The sequence below is a fragment of the Mytilus trossulus genome, chromosome 7 (genome assembly GCF_036588685.1).
Source record: "Mytilus trossulus isolate FHL-02 chromosome 7, PNRI_Mtr1.1.1.hap1, whole genome shotgun sequence".
Taxonomy (NCBI): domain Eukaryota; kingdom Metazoa; phylum Mollusca; class Bivalvia; order Mytilida; family Mytilidae; genus Mytilus; species Mytilus trossulus.
The window spans coordinates 6,831,429-6,855,299 of record NC_086379.1 but is presented as its reverse complement, the minus strand read 5'-3'; the positions used below and the strand labels follow the sequence as shown (position 1 = coordinate 6,855,299).

Genomic DNA, 23,871 nt, shown 5'->3' with positions numbered 1-23,871 from the left:
ATATATAATTTTAATTCTGGTTTCTATGCTGAGTGTATTTACAGAGTTTATATGACAGTTCTTGTCCATTCGTTTTTGATACGTTTTGTAATTTGATTTTGCCATGTGATTATGGACTTTCCGTATTTATTTTCCTCTAAGTTCAGTATTTTGTTTTTAACTTTTTACCCCATCTATTTTCACTTTTCAGTCTATTCGTGTCATTTGTTTATAAAGCTGCACGTCCAAAGAAAATAGTGTACATCTAAACAATGCTTTTGTTTATATAGGTAAGACCGTTGGTTTTCCCGTTTGAATGGTTTTACACTAGTCATTTTGGGGCCCTTTATAGCTTGTTGTTCGGTGTGAGCCACGGCTCCGTGTTGAAGGCCGTACTTTAACCTATAATGGTTTACTTTTTAAATTGTTATTTGGATGGAGTGTTGTCTCATTAGCACTCACACCACATCTTCCTATATCTCTTTATTAAGACATCATTTTTTTATCACCAGATGTGTTTTCTCTGATGTTCTCAAGACTCTGATGTTCAGTAGTTGTATCTTGTTGAGGTGGTCTATAATTGTTTCTCGTTTATTTATACAGAATAGACCGTTGTTTTTCCTGTTTGAATTTTTGTTTGTAATTTTTTGGTGGCCTTTATTGCTTGCTATTCGGCATGTACCAAGGCTCCATGTTGAAGACCGTACCTTGACCTGAAAAGGTTTACTTTTATAAATTGTGACTTTGATGTATAGTTGTCTTATTGACACTCATATCATAGGGAAAACGGTAGTATTACATTTTCCCAGCATTAGGATGGACTTCTGTGTACCCAAGACAGGTGAAGAAGTCAACTTGGGAGAGCTGTGATTGGATGTAAGGGTACAATATATTTTTTTTTATTTATCTATAAATTACTGCAGTATGTAAATTTACAATATAAATTTTAAAACCTATTGAAATATTTTCTAGAAAATTATTCGAAAAGGCTTCCAAAATTTCATAAATTTTGTGCAAAATGACGGTGGTCATGGATAACAAAAACAAGCTCCGTTAGAAATTGGTCATGATACTATTTGGCTTCAATTTTTAGAATACAGTAATAAAGTACTAACACCACACATAACTGTTTTATCCAGGTTTTTATTATAAAAACTTGAAAATTTAGAAAATGGTAGTAATGTCGTCTATGGCAGAATAAATAGTACTGTTTTCCCTGAACTTCCTATATCTATTTATCCTTTTCGCTTAGTATTTGGAGTGTCATTTCAATTATCTGTATGACCATATAGCTAAATCGAAAAGCTATAATGTGGCCAGGATGTGTACAGATGATGATAAATCAAAATATTTGAAACGCTTCAAAGTCATATAATTGATACAACGTTTTAGAAAAAAATTATCAAGACTAATAAATAGTTTTAACATAGGTATTTAATGATAATTAGTTGGAGAAGGGTTAAAAATGTCATTATACATAGTATATATATTGAAACCAGCTCATGTACATGTATATCATTATGATATACAGACATTCGGAAATATAATAATAATAATATAATGTAAACCAACGCATGTACATGGATATTATTACTGTATAAAGACATTTGGAAATATGATAAAGATTTTAAATGACTGCTGAATTAAATATATTGAATATGTACTGTATAAGTATAGGTTTCATTTTACAACAGATTTAAGTATATAACTGTTCATTGACCTTATCAAAATATTACATGGGATTTTCCAACTAAACTTCCACTGACCCAAATTGTTTAATGATATGGACATCGATCACATTAAAATGCTGTTAACAAGACATTTTGAAAGGATTTGCTCAGGATTAAACAATTCATTTACAGGTAGAATATATTTTTATCTAAACTTTGCCTGCCAAAATCAAATAAATTACTGATGCTTTTACAATTTAAATCAGATCATAATGACAAAGAAGTTGTATCTTCATCGCTTTCTAACATAACACATTACATAACTGTGTTTGATTTGTTAAAACCTTTAAAAGTATGCACGCGTAAACTCAATTTTCTATAGCAGATACAACAATTGTATCATCCGATTGGAATGTTGTTACCTAAATAGAATTTAAAAAAAAAACAACGAAATTTATTTATATTCGTTATTTATTATTTATATTCTCTCTTTTAAGTCGGTTAGTAATTAAAGATTGGTCATATTTTATTCTGTCTAAGCGCATTCTACTAGTCATTGAGCAGTTCGGAGTAATATTGACAAATACAACAGGTATAAAGAAGAAAAATGAAACAAGCATCTAAGTTTATAAAAACTACATTTAGAGTTTATTCAATAAAACTTAATAAAATGATTTAACCGATTCAAATATTTTTTACAATTAAGGTTCTTTAAATAATAAAACAAGACAAAAGTTTTATAAGGTCAATTAATATCTCGAACATTTTGACAATACAATATTATCACTGAAAAAGATTTTGACGCACATTGAGGTTCTTTTAAAGACAATGCAATATATTTAATACGAATCGTTATATACAATGGGGATATATTCTCTTGATGGTTAATATACATATAATCATTTATTACAAAATAAGAAAATACGAAACAATCAAAGTAAAGTACAAATATCTGATTATGTAGAAAAAATACTCTGTTAATTGGAGTGGTTTAATGACGTAAATAGCATAACGAATACACTCTCCTCAGTGTTACGGGCTTTTAAAACAACTTGATAAATACTTTGCAAAAAATCATATGTAAAAACATTGTTTGTATTTTTAGGAAGCTGAAATTCACAATTCAGAATTGTTTCATTGTCCAATATATGCAGTGTACATGAGTCATTTTGCTGTCATGTCACCCTTTATAAATGTTATAATTTAACTTTATTTCAATTGATTGGCAGTTAAGACATTAAATAACATATTATCATAATTTGAAATCGAAATACCAACTAAAGACATAATTAAGTTCTTAATTTCATTTTTTGCATTTATTGTAAAGAAAAACCAATTTTAATTATATCGTTACTGACTGATAATTGTTTTACAGGACACGCGCGTTTGTCCTACACAATTGTAGGCTTGGTATCTTTGATGAGTTTATTGTATATACATTTGAGTAATGAGGTTCTAATCTATATTTTTTCTGTGTCGTTTTTTTTTCTAGGTATAATATTACACTTTGTAATTTTTTTTTATTTATGCAATATAAATGCATCATTCCATTACTTCACTCCTGTGCATAGGTAGATAAAATGATTTTTTTACTATATGGGAAATAAAATATGTGTGCTAGCATGAAAGAAATTATCTTCTAATCAATAAAAATTCGCAACCCCTTACAAATAAAAATAGTTCTTTTTTGAAGTGGTTTAAGTCATTTTTTTTATCTAAATACTCTGAAAATTGCTATTATTAAAAAGATTAACAATTATTATAAATTCAAATGCTTGATTAAAAAAGCTGCATTTTACAGTAGCAAATTATAAATACCAATTGTTACAAGGCCAGTGGAAGTTTTTGAAAATGAAGAATAATCTTCCTTATTTAAGATTGAAAATTTTCAGAGCTGAAGCCGTTCTTTAAATAGATTATTGCTATCTGGTAAAATTACTAAAATTATAATAATGGAAAACTAAATCATGTTTTTTTCTTTATAATGGTCGATTAACCGTTTTCAATTTCACGATGTCCTAATTTTCAATTGTTTTAGGAAATTGATGTTTACCATATCCTTCTTACTTAAACAAACAAACAAAACCACTATATATTAATGAAAGAAAACGAAAATCTAATTTAATTATTACCAATATTACGATATTTGTACATTAAGTATTAAATTGATTTGAAATCTCTTGGAAATGGTGTTAGAATTTATATCTATCTGTATTTACATACATTTGTATAATATATCATATATTTTTGCAACATTTGATTTTAAGTAATCCTCGTTGGTTTGACTGGTTGTAAACAGTTTAACATTGATATGTTGTCTCTTAATCGATTCACGAGAAGTGATCATCGGTTAACTAATGTTAGCTATATTTATGAACAGTGGTCTTCTTTATTCTGAATTAATCACAAACTGTATTGTTTTTATTGGCAGAATCTTAAATAATTTGCGTCGTATGTTTTGACCACTATTAAACAATTTTTCGAGTTGTGAGGATTTTTGGAAAGAGGGACGAAAGATACCAGAGGAACAGTCAAACTCATTAATAAAAAATAAACTGACAATGCCATTGCTAAAAAAGAAAACGACAAACTGACAAATAATAGTACACAGGATACAACATAGAAAACCAAAGACTGAGCATAAGAATATACGACCCTGGTTTGTTCTGAATGTTTGTAAACTGTCTTTCAAAAAGACGAACAAAAGACATCAGAGGTACAGTCAAACTCACAGATTGAAATTAACTAACAACGCCATGGCTAAAAACAAAAAGACAAACAGACAAACAATAGCAATGAAGACACAACATAGAACTGCAACATTTTAGATTCAGTGGCCTTCTCTGTTTTGACTAACTGTAAAGTTCTCTCCATGTTATTAGTCTTTGTATGCGGTATCCATTATGTTGGTTCTATATACACATATGTAACACGACATTACACAAATAGAATACTGATATCTTTAGAGTAAAGTTTTCGTATTTACAATAGTTCCACGTCTTTTTATTTCATTATTTATTATACTTTTTATCAATATGATGTTTTGATGATATTTCTAATAAACGGAAAAAGAACATTTGTTTTACTTTTCCAGATTTTTTTCTCTCTAAAATTAGCAGGAGACATAAAATTAAATGTTCAAACACACATGAAATCGACACTTTTAAATTTAACTTTTCTCATGTAAAATTCTCAGTGAGAAAATAAAAACTATGCTATTGATAGTAATAAAAAAATATTATAATGCATGTACTGATACATATTTTGGATAATAATAATAATAATAATAATAATAATAATAATAATAATAATAATAATAATAATAATAATAATAATAAAAATAATAATAATAATAATAATAATAATTTATAATAATTTTATTAATAAAATAATAATAAAAATAAAATAATAGTTATAATAACAATTCAGTAATAACAATGATAATAAAATCATTAAAAAACACAAATACAAAAATAAACAACAACTGCAAATATTATTTATTATGATTATTGACTTATTTTGTATTTGATAATAAATAGAATTTGAAATATGTTTTTGCTTTAGATACCAAAATTTTCATTGATTCATATTTTAGTCATTTTTTACCAATAGAATCGTAGGGAATTTTAAAACTTTAAAAAATACACAGCTGTTACAACGGTATTTTTCTCAAGATACTGGTGATCCTAACCTATAACATTTAGACTATTATATTTGAAAAAACAAAAAAATAAAAATAAAGAAATGTAAATTAAGATGTTGTCGCAAAATAAATGCAGACTAGTAACGAACAATTTCTTACAGAGTTTATTCTTTCCAAAGAGAACTAAATCAACTTAATAATAAGATTACTTCAAAGCACAAGAGGATCGAAAAATTACAAAAGAAACATACATATCGAATTGCAAACGCGATAAAATTAATAAGAGAGGTATGCAACTAACTGAAAATAATCTAAAATAGGGTATAGTTGAAACAATCACTTGTCCACATTTGGTAAACACTATATTATTATCATATTAGTTCTATTTTATATTTAATGATATTTTGGTCATTGATAAGGGTAAGTCATTTAAGAAGTTTCTTAGAAATAATACTTGTTAGACGAAAAAATCACAAAGTTGTAGGCGTAACATCCATCGAGACAAACTACTTGTTAAATTTGGGGAAACCCGTCTATGAATAAGTCAAAAGATTATCCAGTACAAGGTTAATTTACCATATACTGTCTATTTGAACACTGGGAAATCCCAAGTTATTTTTGTCTTGCTTACATAGCAAATTTAAAGTGCTTGTGTTGCAATTTATTCAAGCAATCATTGTTTCTTTTAAATAACATTCAAGTGTTGAAACCTTTAAAAAAAAAGAGGAACGAAAGATACCAGAGGGAAAGTCAAACTCATAAATCGAAAATAAACTGACAACGCTTTAAAAATAGCTTAAAAGCTTTGTCAAAATAGACACAGAGAGAATATAGTGAATAAATACCTCTGGCATATCTATGTACAAAATATTCTATATGAACTTAATGTAAATATTACACAGATTCAACAAATACACATCAAATAAAAAGAATGATTGTTTAAAAATTTAGTTGAAAATTTAATTACCTGTCTTTGTAAGCATACAGGTTTCTGTTGATGGATGATTCATTACCCCTTTTCAAATGTCTATATATTTGCATTACCGGATTGAACAAAGAAATAACACGACCGTAGTCGAATACGGTGCAGGAAATGCTTACCCTTCCGGAGCATCAGTTTCACTCCCGGTTTCTTTTGGAGTTCGTGTTGTTTCTAATTTATTATTTATAACTGTTGATGTAAATGTTCTTTGGTTTTTGTGAGTCTTTGTTTACTCCTTGGTTTTGATTGTTATTGTCTTGTTTGTGAAGAAGGTATGATATGAAAATAAGTTTCATATTTCTTTTCTTTTGATCATTTGTTGACTAGGAAACCATCCTTTAAAAAACTTGTCTAGATACGTACGAAGGTAGCCTATGAGAATTTACAAAATAAGGTATTTTAAAGCACACTTGAAATAAAGTTAATTAATAAACAATATATAGATTTACATTGGTGACAAACAAAACCCCAAGCTATTGAAAAAAGATAGCAATTGAATTTACCTAATAGTTTGTTTCCAAATCAATCAATTGAATATGTGTTAAAAATTTGAAATTAAAATTTAAAAAGTCAGAAATATTTAAATCAAGACCAACAATACCATGTCATGTTATTGACAAATTTTTGAAAGACAATAAATTACATATTCATGAAATAAAAAGAAAGTCGTGTGTTAAAATTGTCTATTTTTCACAAAAATGCAGAATACCATACAGATAATCTTGAGCTTCATATACATAACTATCCATGTAAATGTGCAATTTTGTCACGTAAATATTAAACGAGAATATATGATAAATGAAGATATACTTTTAAAAACGAAAACTTACCAATCTGCGTATAAAACAGTCCCCCCGTTATAATTTTCATTTCAAAATTATAAAATTTTGTTAAAAAAAATATTGAAGCTAATTGTCCTTAATTATGAACTAAGAGCTTTAAGATTTAAACATTTCAATACTTCTATAATTGACTTTTTTTTTACTTTTGAGGAAATTTTGTATAAATCAGTTTGACATAAATACATTTTCTTAATATGATGAATATTTTATAAGCTATCCGATTTCAGTTCTAAATCTAACGTTTAAGATTCCATTAACTTTTGTATTCGGTCAATAAGGCCACCGATAGCCAATCAATCAATTTAACCAGCAATATTTCAGCCATTGTCAGATACGATTACAACCAAACCCTAATGTTAGAGTGTTGTCAATTTTTGGAGTCGATGGTTGCGCTTTAAACTTAAATTTTCAAAATCTATTTTCATTCAATGATAATTTGCTTTGCCTGTCATGAGTTCTGAACTTTAAACAAGTGGATTAACATTCTTAAGAGTATTTATGGACTTCAAGTGTAAAGAATATCTTAAATACTTTAAATTAAGTCTTATTTTTCCCCTCGCAAGTTCACATAAGTTTTCATAATATGGTTTATTTAAGATTGCAGTGGACTTTGAACGTGCTGAAAACAGCCTTTTTACATAGGTTAGAACGTTGGTTTTACCGTTTGAATGGTTTTATAATAGTATTTTTTTTTGGACCCTTTTAAGCTTGTTGTTGGATATGAGCCAAGTTTCAGGGTTGAAGACCGTACCTTGACCTATAATGGTTATCTTTCATAAATTGTGACTTGGATTGAGAGTTGTCTCATTGACACTCATACCACATCTTCGTATTTTTATATTATATACAAAAACACTATATTTAAACGGAAAGTCCGTTATCAAATGTAAATTTCTCACTTGTATACCAGTCACATAAAATTATCTAATACTGACACTGATGTGTTAACAAATCAAACAGCCATAATAAATATAATTGTAAGTACAGGTGTTAATTTGTCATCCAACATTTCCACAATGACGGGATGCATATGTACCGAGCCACATGGATATTATCAAAAAGTGACTAAGCAGTAAAAGAAATATTCAGAAAGATAAATAATAAATACTATAAAATATTATAAAGATGATCAACAGCGTCAGTATATATAATCTATACATTACAACCTTCATGTATTATTTGTTTCAGCACTTTGATGGTGTAAACTTGCCCCAAAAGACCGTGTATGGTGTAATGATGTATGGCACATGTGGCATTGGTAGATAGTGTATGGTGCCATGGTGTGTAATGTAAGAAGAATTGTGTAATGGTGTATGAGGAATGATGTGATTGAGTAACGTGTATATAGAGTGTGGTTATCAAAGTTTAAAACTATGCAAAATATTGATAAGGACTGATTTTTAATCATAACATTAATTTACAATACTGTGATCAAAATTCGTTTTTTAAAATAAGTAAATAAATTTGTAGTAGCAAGCTTTCTTTGAAATTCAATTGCATTATGAGTAATTTTGGATGGTGGAGATAGAATTGTAGGGTGTATGGTGTAATGGTAATGGAAAGTTTACACAATCCAAGGACTGTAAGTTGATACGGAATATATTTTTCAACAAGTTCTAAGTAACTTCCGATGAACTTTTCTTTAAGAAAAAGTTCTGTAACATATCCCTGATTGATTTACTTTCTGCTCAGACATTGGTGACATTTTACAAAGTCTGAGAAGCAGCTGCAAGCTCTTGAAATCCGAATAAGTTGGGTAACGTATATCTTATATGCCGGTGAAGTTATATCATACTAAGGTGGCGGAAATTTGGTAGCTTCAAAATTAAAATCGTCTCTTTTGCCATAGATTCAGGTACTTAGATGACTGATTATTTTCAATTGCAGGTACAAGTCTAACCCTGAGGCAGGGTAAGCCGTATTTCTTGTTTCTTTAATTTCTAGCTCTGGAGGATATATTTATTGAAATAAACTCATCATAGATACCAGGATAAAAAAATTGAAGCCAATCAAAGAAGTTTAAATTGTAAATGTTTTTTTCTCAATCGACTTATGAATTTCTAACAGCGGTATACTACTGTTGCGTTTATTTAGATCCCCAGTAATAACAAGACAATAAGGGCTGTTATTGTAATGCGAGTCGGAACAGCCACATGCCAGAGGTTTTTGTAGGTATTGTTTCAAATAAAGTCATGAAATTCGGGGCCTTTTATAGGTGACAATGCGGTATATGCTTTGCTTATTGTTGATAGCCGTAAGGTGATCTATAGTTGTTACTTACTGTGTCATTTGGTCTCTTGTGGAGAGTTGTCTCATTGGTGACCATACCACATCTTCTTTTTTACATAAATGTAATGGTTGCATAGATTAAACTCTTTGGTTGCAATATTTTTGGCGTAACTGTAGGATACAATCATTTTGATAATGTAGTGGAATTTTAAATGTTACACCCTCGTGATGTAGGACGTGGCTGATGTTGATTTCATCATTTTATCTATTGGTAAACTTCACAGGAGAGATTTTTCCTCCTTTACTCGTGCAAAGGTTCCAATCTTTCTGGTTACTAAAATACAAATTATACTGTATATTGGAAAAAAATGTATTTATGCATCCTTTGTCAAGTTCGAAATCTGTCAAATATTTAAGAAAATTAAGATATCATATATGCCTGAGAATTCAAAATTTGTTTTAATTTGCCTGACCAATTTACTAATATTACCGGATCGATAATTAATCTACAAGCACCCCAGAAAAAAAGTAGATGGGATATCAGGGTTTCCATGAGGGTAACATATTTTGAAAGTTGTACCCGTCTTGATGCTCACAATTGGCTTTGCAATCTTTCTTGAACATTAAACTTAATTTACAAGCATTATATATAATTTAATTCATGCTAGTATCCAAGTCGTGGCTATGCTCGTACGGTGATCTATTGTTAACTTCTTTCTCATTTAGTCTCTTGTGAAGAGTTGTCTAATTAGAAATCATACTACATCTTCTTCCTTATACATACAACTTAATTAATTTAATATTTAAGACGTATACACCACATCTTTCTAGTGAAGCAATATCGATAGAATAGTTTAGCCGTTGGAAAGTTTATGTTTAAATATAGATTAGGGTTTTCCCAAAATTCTGGAAATTTACACAAGTTGAGATATATATCATATAAGCTACTCACTTGTATACACATGCATTCGATTATTTAGTGATTTAGTAAATATATAAGGTAGGCCAATTTGAGTTATTTTTTTTGCAGTGCTGGATACATTTTTTTGTCATAGCTACTATTAACCTAGAGTCAATCCTACTCAACTGCTACTTCATTTAACGGAACATGACAGTTGTGCAATTTAGAAAAAAAATCTTGATAGATATCATTATATTGCTGTAATATGTATTATTTAGATTTATGCCATAGACACAAGGAAGCGAAAATGTATTTACTGTATTATGTGAATTTGTCTTCCATACCATGTACTACTGCAAGACAAATAATTTTTTGATTGACTTTTGTGTACAATGAAATACAATCATAAGACTATCTTTTTCTACAGATAATATTTCGTCGCCTTTTTAGTGACAAAATACCATCTTTGACATTTTGGTAAGTTGAAATGTAACCACAAGACCATCTTTAATATTTTGTGGTGAACCTTGAAATGTAAACGACAGACAACCTTTGACATGTTGTGCATGTTAAAGGTATAGGACAGACAACTTCTGACATTTTATAATATTAAAAGGTATAGGATAGTCAACCTTTGACATTTTCTGCATGTCAAAAGGTACAGGACAGCCAACATTTGAGATTGTGTGCATGTTAAAGGTATAGGACAGACAACCTTTGACATTTTATGATATTAAAAGGTATAGGATAGTCAACCTTTGACATTTTCTGCATGTCATAAGGTATAGGACAGACAACCTTTTACATTTTGTGCATGTTAAAAGGTATAGGATAGACAACCTTTGACATTTTATGCATATCAAAAGATATTAGACAGAACACCTTTGACAATTTTAGCATGTCAAAAGGTATAGGACAGCCAACATTTGACATTTTGATCATGTTAAAGGTACAGGACAGACAACCTTTGACATTTTATGATATTAAAAGGTATAGGACAGACAACCTTTGACACTTAATGCATATCAAAAGGTATAGAATAAACAACCTTTGACATTTTGTTCATATCAAAGGGTATAGATCAGACAACCTTTGAAATTTTATGAATATCAAAAGGTATTGGACGGACAACCTTTGACATTTTTGCATGTCAAAAGGTATAGGACGGACAACCATTGACCACCTTTTGTAAATGTCTAAATGTATAGGACAGACTATCTTTTAAATTTTATGCCTCTAAAGCAAAACCTTTGATTGAAATGTGCTCGAGAAGTGTAACAATTTCTACCTCTGACAGTGGCACCAGTCGTGCTAGTCTTGGCAAGTATAACCCTACAAAAGGAAATGCCAGGAATATGACAGTTGTTATCCATTCGTTTGATTTGTGTTTCCTCTTAATTTTGTTATTTGGTTAGGGATATTGCCTTAAAACTTAATACTAGTGCAGTATTTTTGTGATATAATTTTTAAGTTTTTACACACACAACACAGAATAAACGATAAAAGAGAACAGATGTGACACCATCTCTACAGTTGTGCTAAAAAAGGCAAAAAAAGACATTGGAATCGAATGCAAATATAGCGTCCTACTTTTATTAATGGATAATTTCATAAAGATTTACCCATAAAGTTACAAATTGTATTAAAATCGATGTGGGTATTTATATGTAATCATGATAGCAATCCATTTACTATTAAATACAAGAGGAGACATTTGATATTTGTTTGTCTGTTTGTCTTTTTTCTTTTTTAGCCATGGCGTTGTCAGTTTGTTTTAGATTTATGAGTTTGACTGTACTTTTGGTATCTTTCGTCCCTCCTTAACAAGACCACCAATTTGTTATGCATGTTTATGAGTTATTATAAAACAATCGCAACGGTTGAATATCAAAGTCAAACATTAATAATGTTAATGAGGACAGTAATATTATCAATATTAAAATTGAATTTGTTACCTTTGTTTAGATCCATTTAAAATAAATCGAACTGATATTTTTTTTTGAAAGTGCAGGATTTGCCATTCTACTCCTCTTACCCCCCACCATTTCCCCTTAAAAATAGTTAAAATCGTACATTTGCCGCCAACTTTAATAAATTTAATAATTTAGATGAATTTAGTAGTATAGATGAATTCAATAACAATATAAGTGTATCAACGGAGTGCATTTTCTATTGCATAAGTGAATGAAATGTTTTGAAAAACTGGATTATGTCTTGTTATAAGATATAGAAATATAAAGGCATATATTTTTCTTTTTTAGTTTATACATATAGCATCTTTTTTATACGTCTCTGATAGTGTTGATCAAATTTAACACGTGTCATTTTATGACGCAACCACAGCTTGCCATTCAAAATTAATGACATTTCTTCATGATTTGCTGCATTTGAACATATATTGCATGGACACTTTTTATTTATAGGATCAATTGTGCATTGGTTAGTTGATAGGGATTTTATCTTTTAATAAGATTTGATTTTTTTAAAATATATTTCCTTTCTTTTTTATTGAAATATAAACGTAAATACCAGTATTTCTTTACTTCCCGCATTGTCTAGAATACTATTCATGTCCATATGTTGAAGGAAAAAAAAACACTTACGAACCGGCCATTTAGCCTCAAAACGGGGAATCTTCTTTTCTGAATAAAACATTTAATTACTTATTTTTTCAACTATCACCCAACTATTTTCAGTTTTTTTCTCGAAATTAAACGATTATATACGGTTTACAAAAAATCGGGAATCAGAACATTATTTTGTCATCTGCTTGACCACAATATATTTTTTCTCATAAAAATTGGGCATCAAGATATTTTTTTAGAAAAAAGACATACCCCCTTTTTTTTTTTTTTAAAGTTGATTGGTCAATCCCTTAGTAAACTGATATGAATAGTAATTTACTGGAATTGTTTGAAATATAGTTATTGATGCTAACGTAAATATTTCAATCAAAAAGACAGAAAATATGTCGGTGAATCTAATTGAAATTTAAAGTGCCTATGAACTCTCTGATTATGCACGAGTTATTCTATTCATAAAAAGTGTCCGTGTAACAACTAAAAAGTGTCCGTATATCATCTCAAAAGTGTCCATGTAACACCCGTTAATGTACTGTTTTTCTATAGCTCTCTTGGGGATAAAGTCGTACAAACATTATTGAACCTATATTTACTTGAACATATATATAGGATATGGAATATAGCAGCTTTAATCGAATAGACAGTGTCTATGTATGTTGGCGTCTGTTTATGTTGCACTTTAGTGTTGATGTTGTTTCGATGTTTTCCTCTTAGAGTTGATGCGTTTCCCTTGGTCTTAGTACGTAATCTGGAATTTTTTTCTCTCAATTTATTGATGACATTTGTTCAGCGATACACTATTGTTGCCATTATATAGGTAGGTGTCTTCTGTAAAAGACAAAGTAGTATATACATAAAGTTTATATTAACATAAATTATCTGAATATACAATTTGGCAATCGGTTAGCTGAATACTAAACCCTTAAAGGGTTAATTATGAGTAGGTCGGACTGAAAGTAATGTATATGATATTTTCTGATAGTTTATACTATTTTTTGAAAGCATATAAAAATATTATAGCATGCTGAATGAGTTCAATTTACAACTTGGAAGATTGATAAAACATAATCGGCATTTGAGTTTAACATGCATAGGATAGAAACTTGTTTAAAGGCGCTGACCTCCCTTTAACCGTGAACAGTGGTATAAAATACATATAAAATTCAAAGCTGAAAAAGAATTTACTTGTGATGGTTATAAAAAGAAATGTATCTAACAAAACACAGAGTGGACGTGGTATGGTATTAATACATCCTCACACCAGAAAGACACTAATCACAGATCTGAGAGTACTCGCCATTACTGACAGCTAGTTCAACACCAATAACAACTAATGAAAAACATTAAGAATATAAGACTAAAATATCAACCAAAACGACATAAACCAACAGAGAACAAAAAGACATTTTGCAATGCCACGATACAGGTATCGACAGATTGTAGAACCATGAATGTAAGGTCCTACTTGGCCTTAATAAAGCTTGTTTTTAATATTTTATCTTGTTCGATTTTCACATATCCTTGGTTTTCAAATATAAGGCTTCAGAGTGTTTCTAATGAAGGTAAACCGATTCAAGTGTTGTTTTAGTTTTTGTTAGACATAAATTATTTTTGTCTCTTATTAAAACTTCAAAATGATTTTAGATTATTAGCAATATTAGTTTAGTGACTCTGAAATTTTGAAATATTGCATCATAAACGACAATCTAAAAGAAAAACGAAAACAACATTATATATAAATTCAACGTTTTTGATAGTATTAAAACAAAATATGTAGTCACAGCTCATAAACATTATTAAATGATTGATCAACTGATGTTTCAACATTCCCGTGGATACAGCTGGTTTAAAACATAAATTTTCGTTAGTGATGGCTATTCAAACGAAACATGTACTACCTAGATGGTTACATGAATGGCATTTTCTAAACGATACTTTGTTAATAAACTAGCTTATTGTAATACCTTTGGCCCCGTCAACCTTATCAAATACCCCAACTATTTCATAAAGTTTGCCAACTATACAAAACAATTTATACGAAAATTCCCAATATGCTTTAAATATTAATGATAGACGTATACATAAACGAAACCTTCCTTGTATATTCAATCAGATATGGCTATATTGATTATGATGCTTATTTCCTCTGGGTGTATATCTTTTCAATAAACTTATATTAACCAATTAGGGTATGTAATCATATACATTATATGAATCTAAAAGACTTTACATTTACATTAATAAGTAAGTTAATGAATAAGGTCGAAATGATATTGCATTATCAGTTGATATGAAACCAATAGATATGGTCAGTAATATAACGTGAAAAGCATTGGTTCGATCTTCGTTAAGTGAACTTTAAGCAATTGTAATAGAAATAATAAATTAATAATAATAATAATTATTATAATTAAAAACCAATTGTTCAGAGAACAATTGAAGGTCTTTCCATCAAAACAATGAATTTTGATATGAAAAGTTGTGCAACTAAGTTTAAAATGTCATTTCAATTGTCAAATGATAGCTCCTAGTAAGCTGATTCCAAAAATATATTGTTTCCATACATTATATTTTAATTAAGGGAGATAATTTGTTACTTCCGGTTTGAAAAATGTTACTTCCGATTATATTTGAATAATTACTTGACACCGATTCCAAAAATATCTGGTTCTATATACTTTTATATTAATAAAGTACAAAAAATAGCTACATCCGGTTTACAAAAGGTCACTTCCGGTTGTTTTTTTTCAAGGTTAAATGGTCTGATACCTTTTTCTAAAAGTTGTATATCTTTATCATGTATACATATAGAATAAAAGCAAAGGTCAAAATCTAGAACGTCAAATTAATCTATGACCTTGAGATCAATTTCAAGGTCATAAACCAAAAACCTCAAATCAAAAGACCATAGGTCTTAATTATATTTAGTTAATGAGTTATATCACCAAACGCGTATTTTTTAATACAAGAGGGGAGAAAACTCCCTTTTACATTCAACGTACGCTAGCAATCAAAATTTGCATCTTATGACATGTCGCAACTAACAATTTAGTAAAAATGATTTGTTGATATCTTATACAGTCTTTGGATATAAGTGAAAATAAGCCAAATTCAAATATTAGAATATAACCTTGACCTTTGACCTTGACCTAATTTTCATTTTTTGGGACCAAGGACTTCAAATCAAAAGATCCTAGGTCTCTATCACTTATGGTTTATAAGATAGAAATTCATATCACTTATATCAGATGCATAAGGGGAAATAACTCTCATATGGAGCGGTCATATCGCTTCGGTCAAAATAGGACAAATCATGCGAAGGATATAACGAGCAATTTTGTAAAATAAGTTTGTCATAATCTTTTACGGTTGCGAAGGAGATGCGCTAACAAGGAAAACAGTGTTTGGGGAGATAACTCCTACAAAGAAAAATATTTGTTTACGCAGGGTAAATTTCAAAAGCGCATAAACTGTTCGATATCATATACAAAATATCTAAGCGACATATTGCGAAACAAATGTTAATCGCAAGAACAAAATTAGGCGGAAGAAAAAAAAAAAAAAAAAAAATAATCAGAAGAAAAACAATAGGTCTTTCCACAGAAAAGTGGAAAGACCTAATAATAATAACAGTATTTTTTTATTATTAATAATAAAAATTATTATTATTGATTATTATTCTAAGAATATGATAATAGTAAAAATGTTAATAAAATAATAATGATAATACACATACTGTTGGTAATCTAGAGATTTAAGCGTGTCATATAGGCGGGATAATTGGCTAGCTATAAAACAAACCACCATTTCTTCTTTTAAATAAGTTCTGTACCAAATAAAGGCAACAGTAGCATACCGCTGTTCGAAAGTCATAAATCGATTGATACAAAAACAGATCCGGATTACAAACTAAAACCGAGGGAAACAAATCAACTATTTCAGGAAAACAACCAGACACTGAAGTTACACCCCCCAAAAAAATAAAATAAATAAAAGACAATTATTTCAGTATTGTCGCGGACCAGTGCGAAAATCTTTGCTGAGCCACTCTTCGTTTCGTGATTTTATTTTTTATCGTATGTGAATTGGCGTTTTTGTTTTTTTAACTTTCATGATATTTTCCCATTTCTCTATAGTCTTAGAAAATTCTTTCTCATCTTTAAAAAATCACTGGAGAAGGAAAAATAACAAACTACTGAACACCGAGGAAAATATAAAACGGAAAATCCCTAATCAAATGGATCAATCAAAAACTCCAGCACATCAAACGAAACGAAAAAAAAAAAGAAATGTTCCTGTCTCGATAGATGCATTGTGTTATAATACAAAATGGTGGACTAAAGCTGTATTTATAGCTAGCTAAACCTCTAATGAATAGTCAAAATTCATTTATGTCGTCAAATTTTCCTCTTTCCTTCTGAATTGTCTATTGTGTGAAAAATTGTGACAATATATGATGATGTCACATATAAAGAACACAAATATTTGAAAAGGAAGGATAAACTATGTTAAAAAACATGTATAAAGCATTAGAGAAACATATGCCACCACTTTGTCTAGTTTATTACGACATTTTTTTCACTTTCATAAGCGTACAGCTTTTAATTTTAAAATGTAGCTGTCTCGAGAGTAGAAATATCGTTACCCACTTAATTCAGTGGTTGAAACTATATTTCTCCTCTCCAGTAAATCAAATTTAAAAAAGGAGAATCAAAATACGAGGCTTGTAACTATTGAGAATTGAGTTATTTATTGCAATTGAAACGGTCTTGAATTAGTTTTTCAAAAGATTTTAAGACAATATGTTTGCAAACTTTATTGTTTGTTCTAATGGATTTGCAGAGAGATTCGACATTTTTCTATAAAACGCACATTTCTTTACATTAGAAAAGCAAAAAAAAAGGTGGCATCATCTTTTAATTTTGATGAATAAATATTTGAAATAAAGGACCTGTAAGTTATATCAACCGTTTAAAGAAAAACAAATTAAAAAGAAAAAAAAAAAAACCCTCGAGGAATGCAAACAGATTATTTCAAAAGTATACCTATTGCAAAAATTTTAAAAATCCCATTGAACTAAAATTAACTTTTTGAAATACTTAAAATTAGCAGTTACGAAATAAAATTAATTAAGGGTTGTTTAACATTCTACTTTATAACAATAGACAAATTCAATAGCAGACGAAGATTTTTATGTTTGCTCAGATGACAAAATCTGCCTTACAAATACATCTAAGTTAAGTGTAACAATAATATCGATTTCCTTCTATTATCATGTATCATAAGACTAAATGCCTGGTACAAAAATACATCAAGTAATTTAATTGTACAGCTCATTTATTTTGTTTTTGTTTTGAGGTTGATCATAGACTGTACCCACGATGGTTAGTCTAATCTTAAATTTTTTATTTATGAAACTCTCATAGCATTGCTTTAAATGCACCTGTTCAAAAATAAATAAAACATTATTTTAACTTGATGTACATGTAGTAACATTTTATGATTTTAAAAAGACTAAGATTAATATTGTGTTTTCTAGATGAAAGTTCCAAGACACATTGAAGAAATTAAAGAACATAACAGTATTGATGAAGATGACGAGAAAATGGTTCACGCATTTCAACAATGTCTCGAAGACGAGAGTTGTCTTCCTTTGATAAAGGAAGAAATCAAATTAAAAATTCAGTGTAAGAGGGTTACATTAGGAGAGGAAGAATTGATAGTGGAACATCAACGACCTGTCAAATATTTAGTAAGTTTATTAGTAACATATAATATCACAATGGCCATTTAAGATATTTATACAGCGATTATAAATGTATTACTTGTCCATTAAAGAGAGGCGAAGGATATCAAAGGGACAATAAAAAATTAAGGACATCGCAAATGCTAGAAAGGATATCTACCAACCGAAGATTAGACAGAAGTCAGTACGAAAAAAAAAAAATATGGAAGACCTAAAACTGAGCAGCCCGAATCTCATCATGGGTCAGCTCTGATATATATGATGCCTTAGACATGTAAGAAGATAACTCAAAATATATCACGCGGATATTTGAAATCAGAAAAATTCACAATGAAAACTTAGTTGCAATATGGAAAAGCGACCAAAAACGTCAGACATCAGTATACATAACTAAAAACTTTAGCAACACAAATCCCACCAAAATATGAATCTGAAATCTGAATCATGCGTTTGTTCTTCGTAAAAACAAAGGATTTTATTATTTTTACCAGGAAAATGATACCGTATTAGACTTATTGCCTTCAATCACAGGGATGCTATCCTCATGATAAGTAACACTTACTTTGGCAAACTCGGGTTTGTATTTTTTTGTGGTGGATTATGTTGGTTCATTTAATATATCCGTTTTCATTCTGTATTTAGTTAATACTTAATAGTTTATCATGTATATCTTTAAGATAGTCATTTTATTAAATTTACTGTTTTTAAAAGTATAAATTATTCTAAATTATAAGGATGTTCTTTTCCCAATCAGGAAACCCTAGCCGTATTGGGCACAATTTTTGGACTTTTGGTCTGTGTTGTTCAACTTTTTACTTGTTTTGGCTTTCGAACTTTTTTTTCATTTGAGAGTCACTGGTTATTCTTGTGTGGATGAAACGTACTTCTGGCGTATTAACTGTTAGACCTGGTGCCTTTTGTTAGCTATTATGCGTGTGTTTAGCTGTCCTATAAGTTCGTCTATTTGTATTGTAGTCCTGTCATGTTATGTTGTTATTTTAATGTTATATTTAACATTGCCATTAAAGTGGGTGGTTTGGTATGTCACAAAACTAGATTTAACCCACCATTTATTTCTTTATTAAATGTCTTGTCCCAAGTCAGGAAAATAACTATTGTTATATTACAGTTCGTTTCTGTGTGTTACATTTTAACGTTGTGTTGTCTCGATTGTCACCTCTTATATTTGAGTGTGAATTCGTATTGCTAAAAGACGTGTCAAGGTACTTTTCTATCCTACTTTCGTGTATTAATTTTTGATGTTATATTTGTTATTCTCATCGAAATTTGTCTAATGCTTAGTTCGTTTCTGTGTGTGTTACATTTTAAAGTTGTGTTTCTGTTGTGTTGTTGTTCATCTCTAATATTTGATGCGTTTCCCTCAGTGTTAGTTTGTTACCCGGATTTTTTTTCTGTCGATTTATGAGTTTCGAACAGCGGAATACTACTGTTGCCTTTATTAACCGATCTTTCCGGGCCTATTGTGTTTATGGTTTTTTTAACAGTATAGGGAGACACTCTGTGTCTTGCAATTTTTGATCATTTTTCGATTTTTTAGCCTGCATTGCAGGAACATAACTCATTTAACGTTTAGTAAAGTAAATAAACATTACATACGAAAAATACGCAATTCATAACTGATAAACTATTTCATCATATAGTAAAAGATATTTGTTTGTTTTTGCATAGCACTGCACCCTTTGTTGTTGTCTGCACGATTGCCGACGCCGGTCATACAGCGACGCCAAAGTCTATGATTGTTACTATAATATTATCGGAAATAAAATCACACCGACCTAGAGTTCGACGTTTTTATGTGATTTTATCCGAATTTGAATCGTAGAGGTAACATGATAACCTCCAGTGTGTTAGTTTTCAATTATAGAACGTGGCGTTTAAAAACCATGACGTCTTTGTGCAAAAGGTATTCATGAAGTTTCGCGGATTTTTTTTATTCGTCAAATTTATAATGAAAACTTGTAGTTAGACTGGAAAAAAACAGAAATTTCTTTTAAAAAAAAAATATTACTATTTATACTTCACTCGTTCTATTTGAGCCGTAAAAATGCGTTCACTGTATTTTTCTATGTCATACACAGTCACTGACCTGATATCCCTTTTCCTCATGAATATCTAAATATAACTTATTTTTTACAAATTTAAGAGAAACAAATATTTCACTTTTAAAAATCATTATGTTTTATGCTTATTGTTGATATTTTAGTTCATTCTCAAACAATTCCTTCACCATCTACAAAGGGTTTCATTAGGAAACGTACATTTCATTGTGTTGTATATATTTCCGCCTGCATGACATCAGGTCTTTTATAAAAGGGGAGTTTTCTAATATTTAAATCAAATAATAAAATTAACACATTAAACAAAAATTGAAAATGTTTTCTTTAGATTGCAGTTTAAAGACAATAATAGTGCGTTGACTTGACATTTCAACGATATAAGGATTCGGCACGAAACGGAGAAAATGGTCGGCATAGCCTCGCTTTCCCCCGTTTCTAAGCCTCATCCTTATATCGTTGATATTTCAAGTCAATGCACTATTATTATCTATAAAATAAATGGGTAATTGCATTAATAATGGTGGATATGGACCTCGCAGTATATAATGTTGCACTCATAAACTCGTTCAATATGATATACTGCTGGGGCAATATCCACCAATATTAATGCAATAACCCTTTAATACAATATACTGTGGATTCATTATTTTTCGTGGGATACCAATTTTCGTGGTTTATGTTGGTACTGGTGAACCACGAATTTAAATGTTCAACGAATCACAAATTTGCTATTGGGTTGCATACAGACCTGGACAAAACCACGAAATCAACTATCCACGAAAATGTAAGATTTCCTCAATCCCCGAAAATTGATACCCACGAAAATAAATGAATCCACAGTAGTCTTAGATTGAGGTCGATACAAGGATATACTGACCTGAAAGAAGTATATTGACTGAGGACAAAGTTTGAGGTCGATATTCTTCATGAGGTCGATATAACCAGAAGCGACCTCATATAAAGACTTTAATTGTTATATTACAATGTATTATTTTCCGACAGAATTTGAATGAAAATCATCAGTGCATTATATTCTCTTTTTCGATCATATTGTCACTGTGACATATTAGTTGTTACTTCGCTTATTTTCTATAATTTTTTTGTTCATTTTATGTATCTGAGAATATTTTTGTTCAAATAATCGATCATAGATATAAACTTTTAACAGTATCATGAAACTCATTGGACATGTTAGATGACTTCACAAAGTAAATCGGTGTTTAGATTCTGCAACCGTGCAATATCACTTTATTTTGCTATCCTCTGTTTTCTAACTACCTTCGAAAATATAGTTTAACATGTGACTTTTCCTGAACGAATCAAATTACTTTAAATTTAAGAATTAAATATAAATATTATTAACTCTAAATAGTTAACAGAAGAAGAAGTATATAAACGTAACAGACGGAAGGAACAGAACAGAAGATCTGCTGTCCGTACACGAGCAAGACAGAAAACTCGAATAGCAGAACTGGAAAAAGTACAAGTGATTGACCATCTCAGTTTCTTTTAGGTTGCGCTTTGTAAATACATCTTTTTCACAAACCACGCCTCTATCGGGGATATATATTATATTCAAAGATATTTGATTTTGTTTACAGTCTGTTTTTCAGATATAATCTCAAAGTTTTATCTCATAGAGAAATAACTGGGCAATAATACCAGTATATATTCTCATGGTTGCTGCGTATTATGAATTTTAACGAATACCCAAAGTGAAGGGAAATGTAGTACATAAAGTAACTATACGTATATCTTCATTTAAAGATTTCATTTCTTTGTTTTCTCAATCTCTTGCAAATGACATCACCAAATAGTTACATACCATTAGCAACACGATATTTCCAAATGATGGAAAAGGACTTCTTAAACATTATGAAGTACCAGGTTTCATTTTTTCTTAAGTTCGTTTTTCTCAATCTTAAGTTTCAAGTTTTGAACAATAAAAACTGATTAACCAATGTGTCTACCTATAAAAAGTTTGAGATTGCCAAAAAAAAAACCCCACAAAAAAACCAACCAAACACCGTATACATTTAACATTTTTTCTTATTAATGCATCAGTCATGCTGCTGGTTGGGAACAAGGTTCCTCAACACAATGACGTTAATGCTCCTCACTGTATGTGTTATTACATGTATTATTTGCTAATGAAACCAGGAGAACAGCAAAATCTATCATACATTTATATTCTGTGTTAATTGCATTTTACAAAAACCTCGTTAATATATCATTTAAGACAAAACTGACATTTTCCTATATCAATGTTTCCACAAATGAAGTTGCTATTCTAGTTTTCATATAGTAACATATTTGATCAAAAACTGTTCTTATCATAATGAGAAACGGTATATAACATATGTTTTATTTTGACAGGAAGTTAATTCATTGGAGGACGACCATCGTTCCCTGTATCAGACAGTTGACACTTTGAGAACAGAGTTACAAATGTTGGACGGCATGTTACAAATTCACAAGTGTTCAAATGTAAAACCAATCTCTGCTTGTCGTTCAGCGAGATCCCTTCTATATACAGGGAACAAATTAGTGATAGTTGGAGGGAACTAAACAAAGGCTTATTCTTAACGATCAAATTTGCGTCATACATTGTACTCAGATAACATGAAATAACATGGCAAACGCAATATTTTAAAACAATTGAAAACATTAAATTAAATAGATAAAGTTATATGTGTAGACAAAAGATGTACTTCAATGTATGGTTTTGAGGTTTGAAGAAAGATTGTTATATACAAAACATTTGCCATTAAAATTATATCATAAGATAAAGGTTTTAATCTTTCCGGAAAATCGTATTGTTGTAGATCGCTTAGTATTCCGGAAAATAGAAAAAAAAATGTACTTTGTTGATAAGCAAATTTGTTGCGTACCTCTGTTAACGAAATCCATGAAAATGGGTACTTCAAGAATAATGACAAACACAATATCGCTTGTTTTGTATCTACCGTCTGTTATTGAACATATATGATTTGCCACTTTCCCGTGCTTGCATTTCCTATCATGCTTTTCTTGATAGAGGGTTACTGCTCACAAGGAAGCTATTAAACCAAGAGTTCCAAATGGTGAAGTTGAAATCATCCCATCGTAAATTTTACGGACGCCATCACAAGTTGGTTGACCGTTATGGAATAACCGTTTCACAAATGATTTCGGATATGTTCCTTACGTCGTAACTACAATCCCCTTCCCTTTCATGAA

The 23,871-nt window shown here is 29.8% G+C and overlaps 2 protein-coding genes across 6 annotated transcripts in view; one reads left to right on the top strand and one right to left on the bottom strand.

Annotated features, from left to right (window-relative positions):
* The window catches only part of LOC134724557 (TGF-beta-activated kinase 1 and MAP3K7-binding protein 1-like), a 381,784-nt gene that overhangs the window by 102,974 nt on the left and 254,939 nt on the right, over window positions 1-23,871 (bottom strand). The gene's annotated exons all lie outside the window — the stretch shown is intronic.
* LOC134724551 (uncharacterized) lies at window positions 1,714-23,396 on the top strand. 5 transcript variants are annotated; one of them, XM_063587647.1, is made up of 5 exons: window positions 1,714-1,841; window positions 8,305-8,396; window positions 18,368-18,580; window positions 22,025-22,138; window positions 23,029-23,396. In XM_063587647.1, the coding sequence occupies exons 2-5, from the start codon at window positions 8,394-8,396 to the stop codon at window positions 23,218-23,220; spliced, it is 522 nt and encodes a 173-aa protein (XP_063443717.1). In that variant the 5' UTR covers window positions 1,714-1,841; window positions 8,305-8,393; the 3' UTR covers window positions 23,221-23,396. The 5 variants fall into 5 exon arrangements, with proteins under 5 accessions (XP_063443717.1, XP_063443715.1, XP_063443719.1 ...); XM_063587645.1 differs by having other exon boundaries at window positions 8,305-8,405; XM_063587646.1 differs by having other exon boundaries at window positions 1,785-1,841; window positions 8,305-8,405; window positions 22,025-22,132.

Coding starts and splice junctions, on each gene's coding strand:
- LOC134724551 (XM_063587645.1), top strand. Junction 18,581..22,024: donor AACGACCTGTCAAATATTTA/GTAAGTTTATTA, acceptor AACTCTAAATAG/TTAACAGAAGAAGAAGTATA. Junction 22,139..23,028: donor CAGAACTGGAAAAAGTACAA/GTGATTGACCAT, acceptor TTATTTTGACAG/GAAGTTAATTCATTGGAGGA.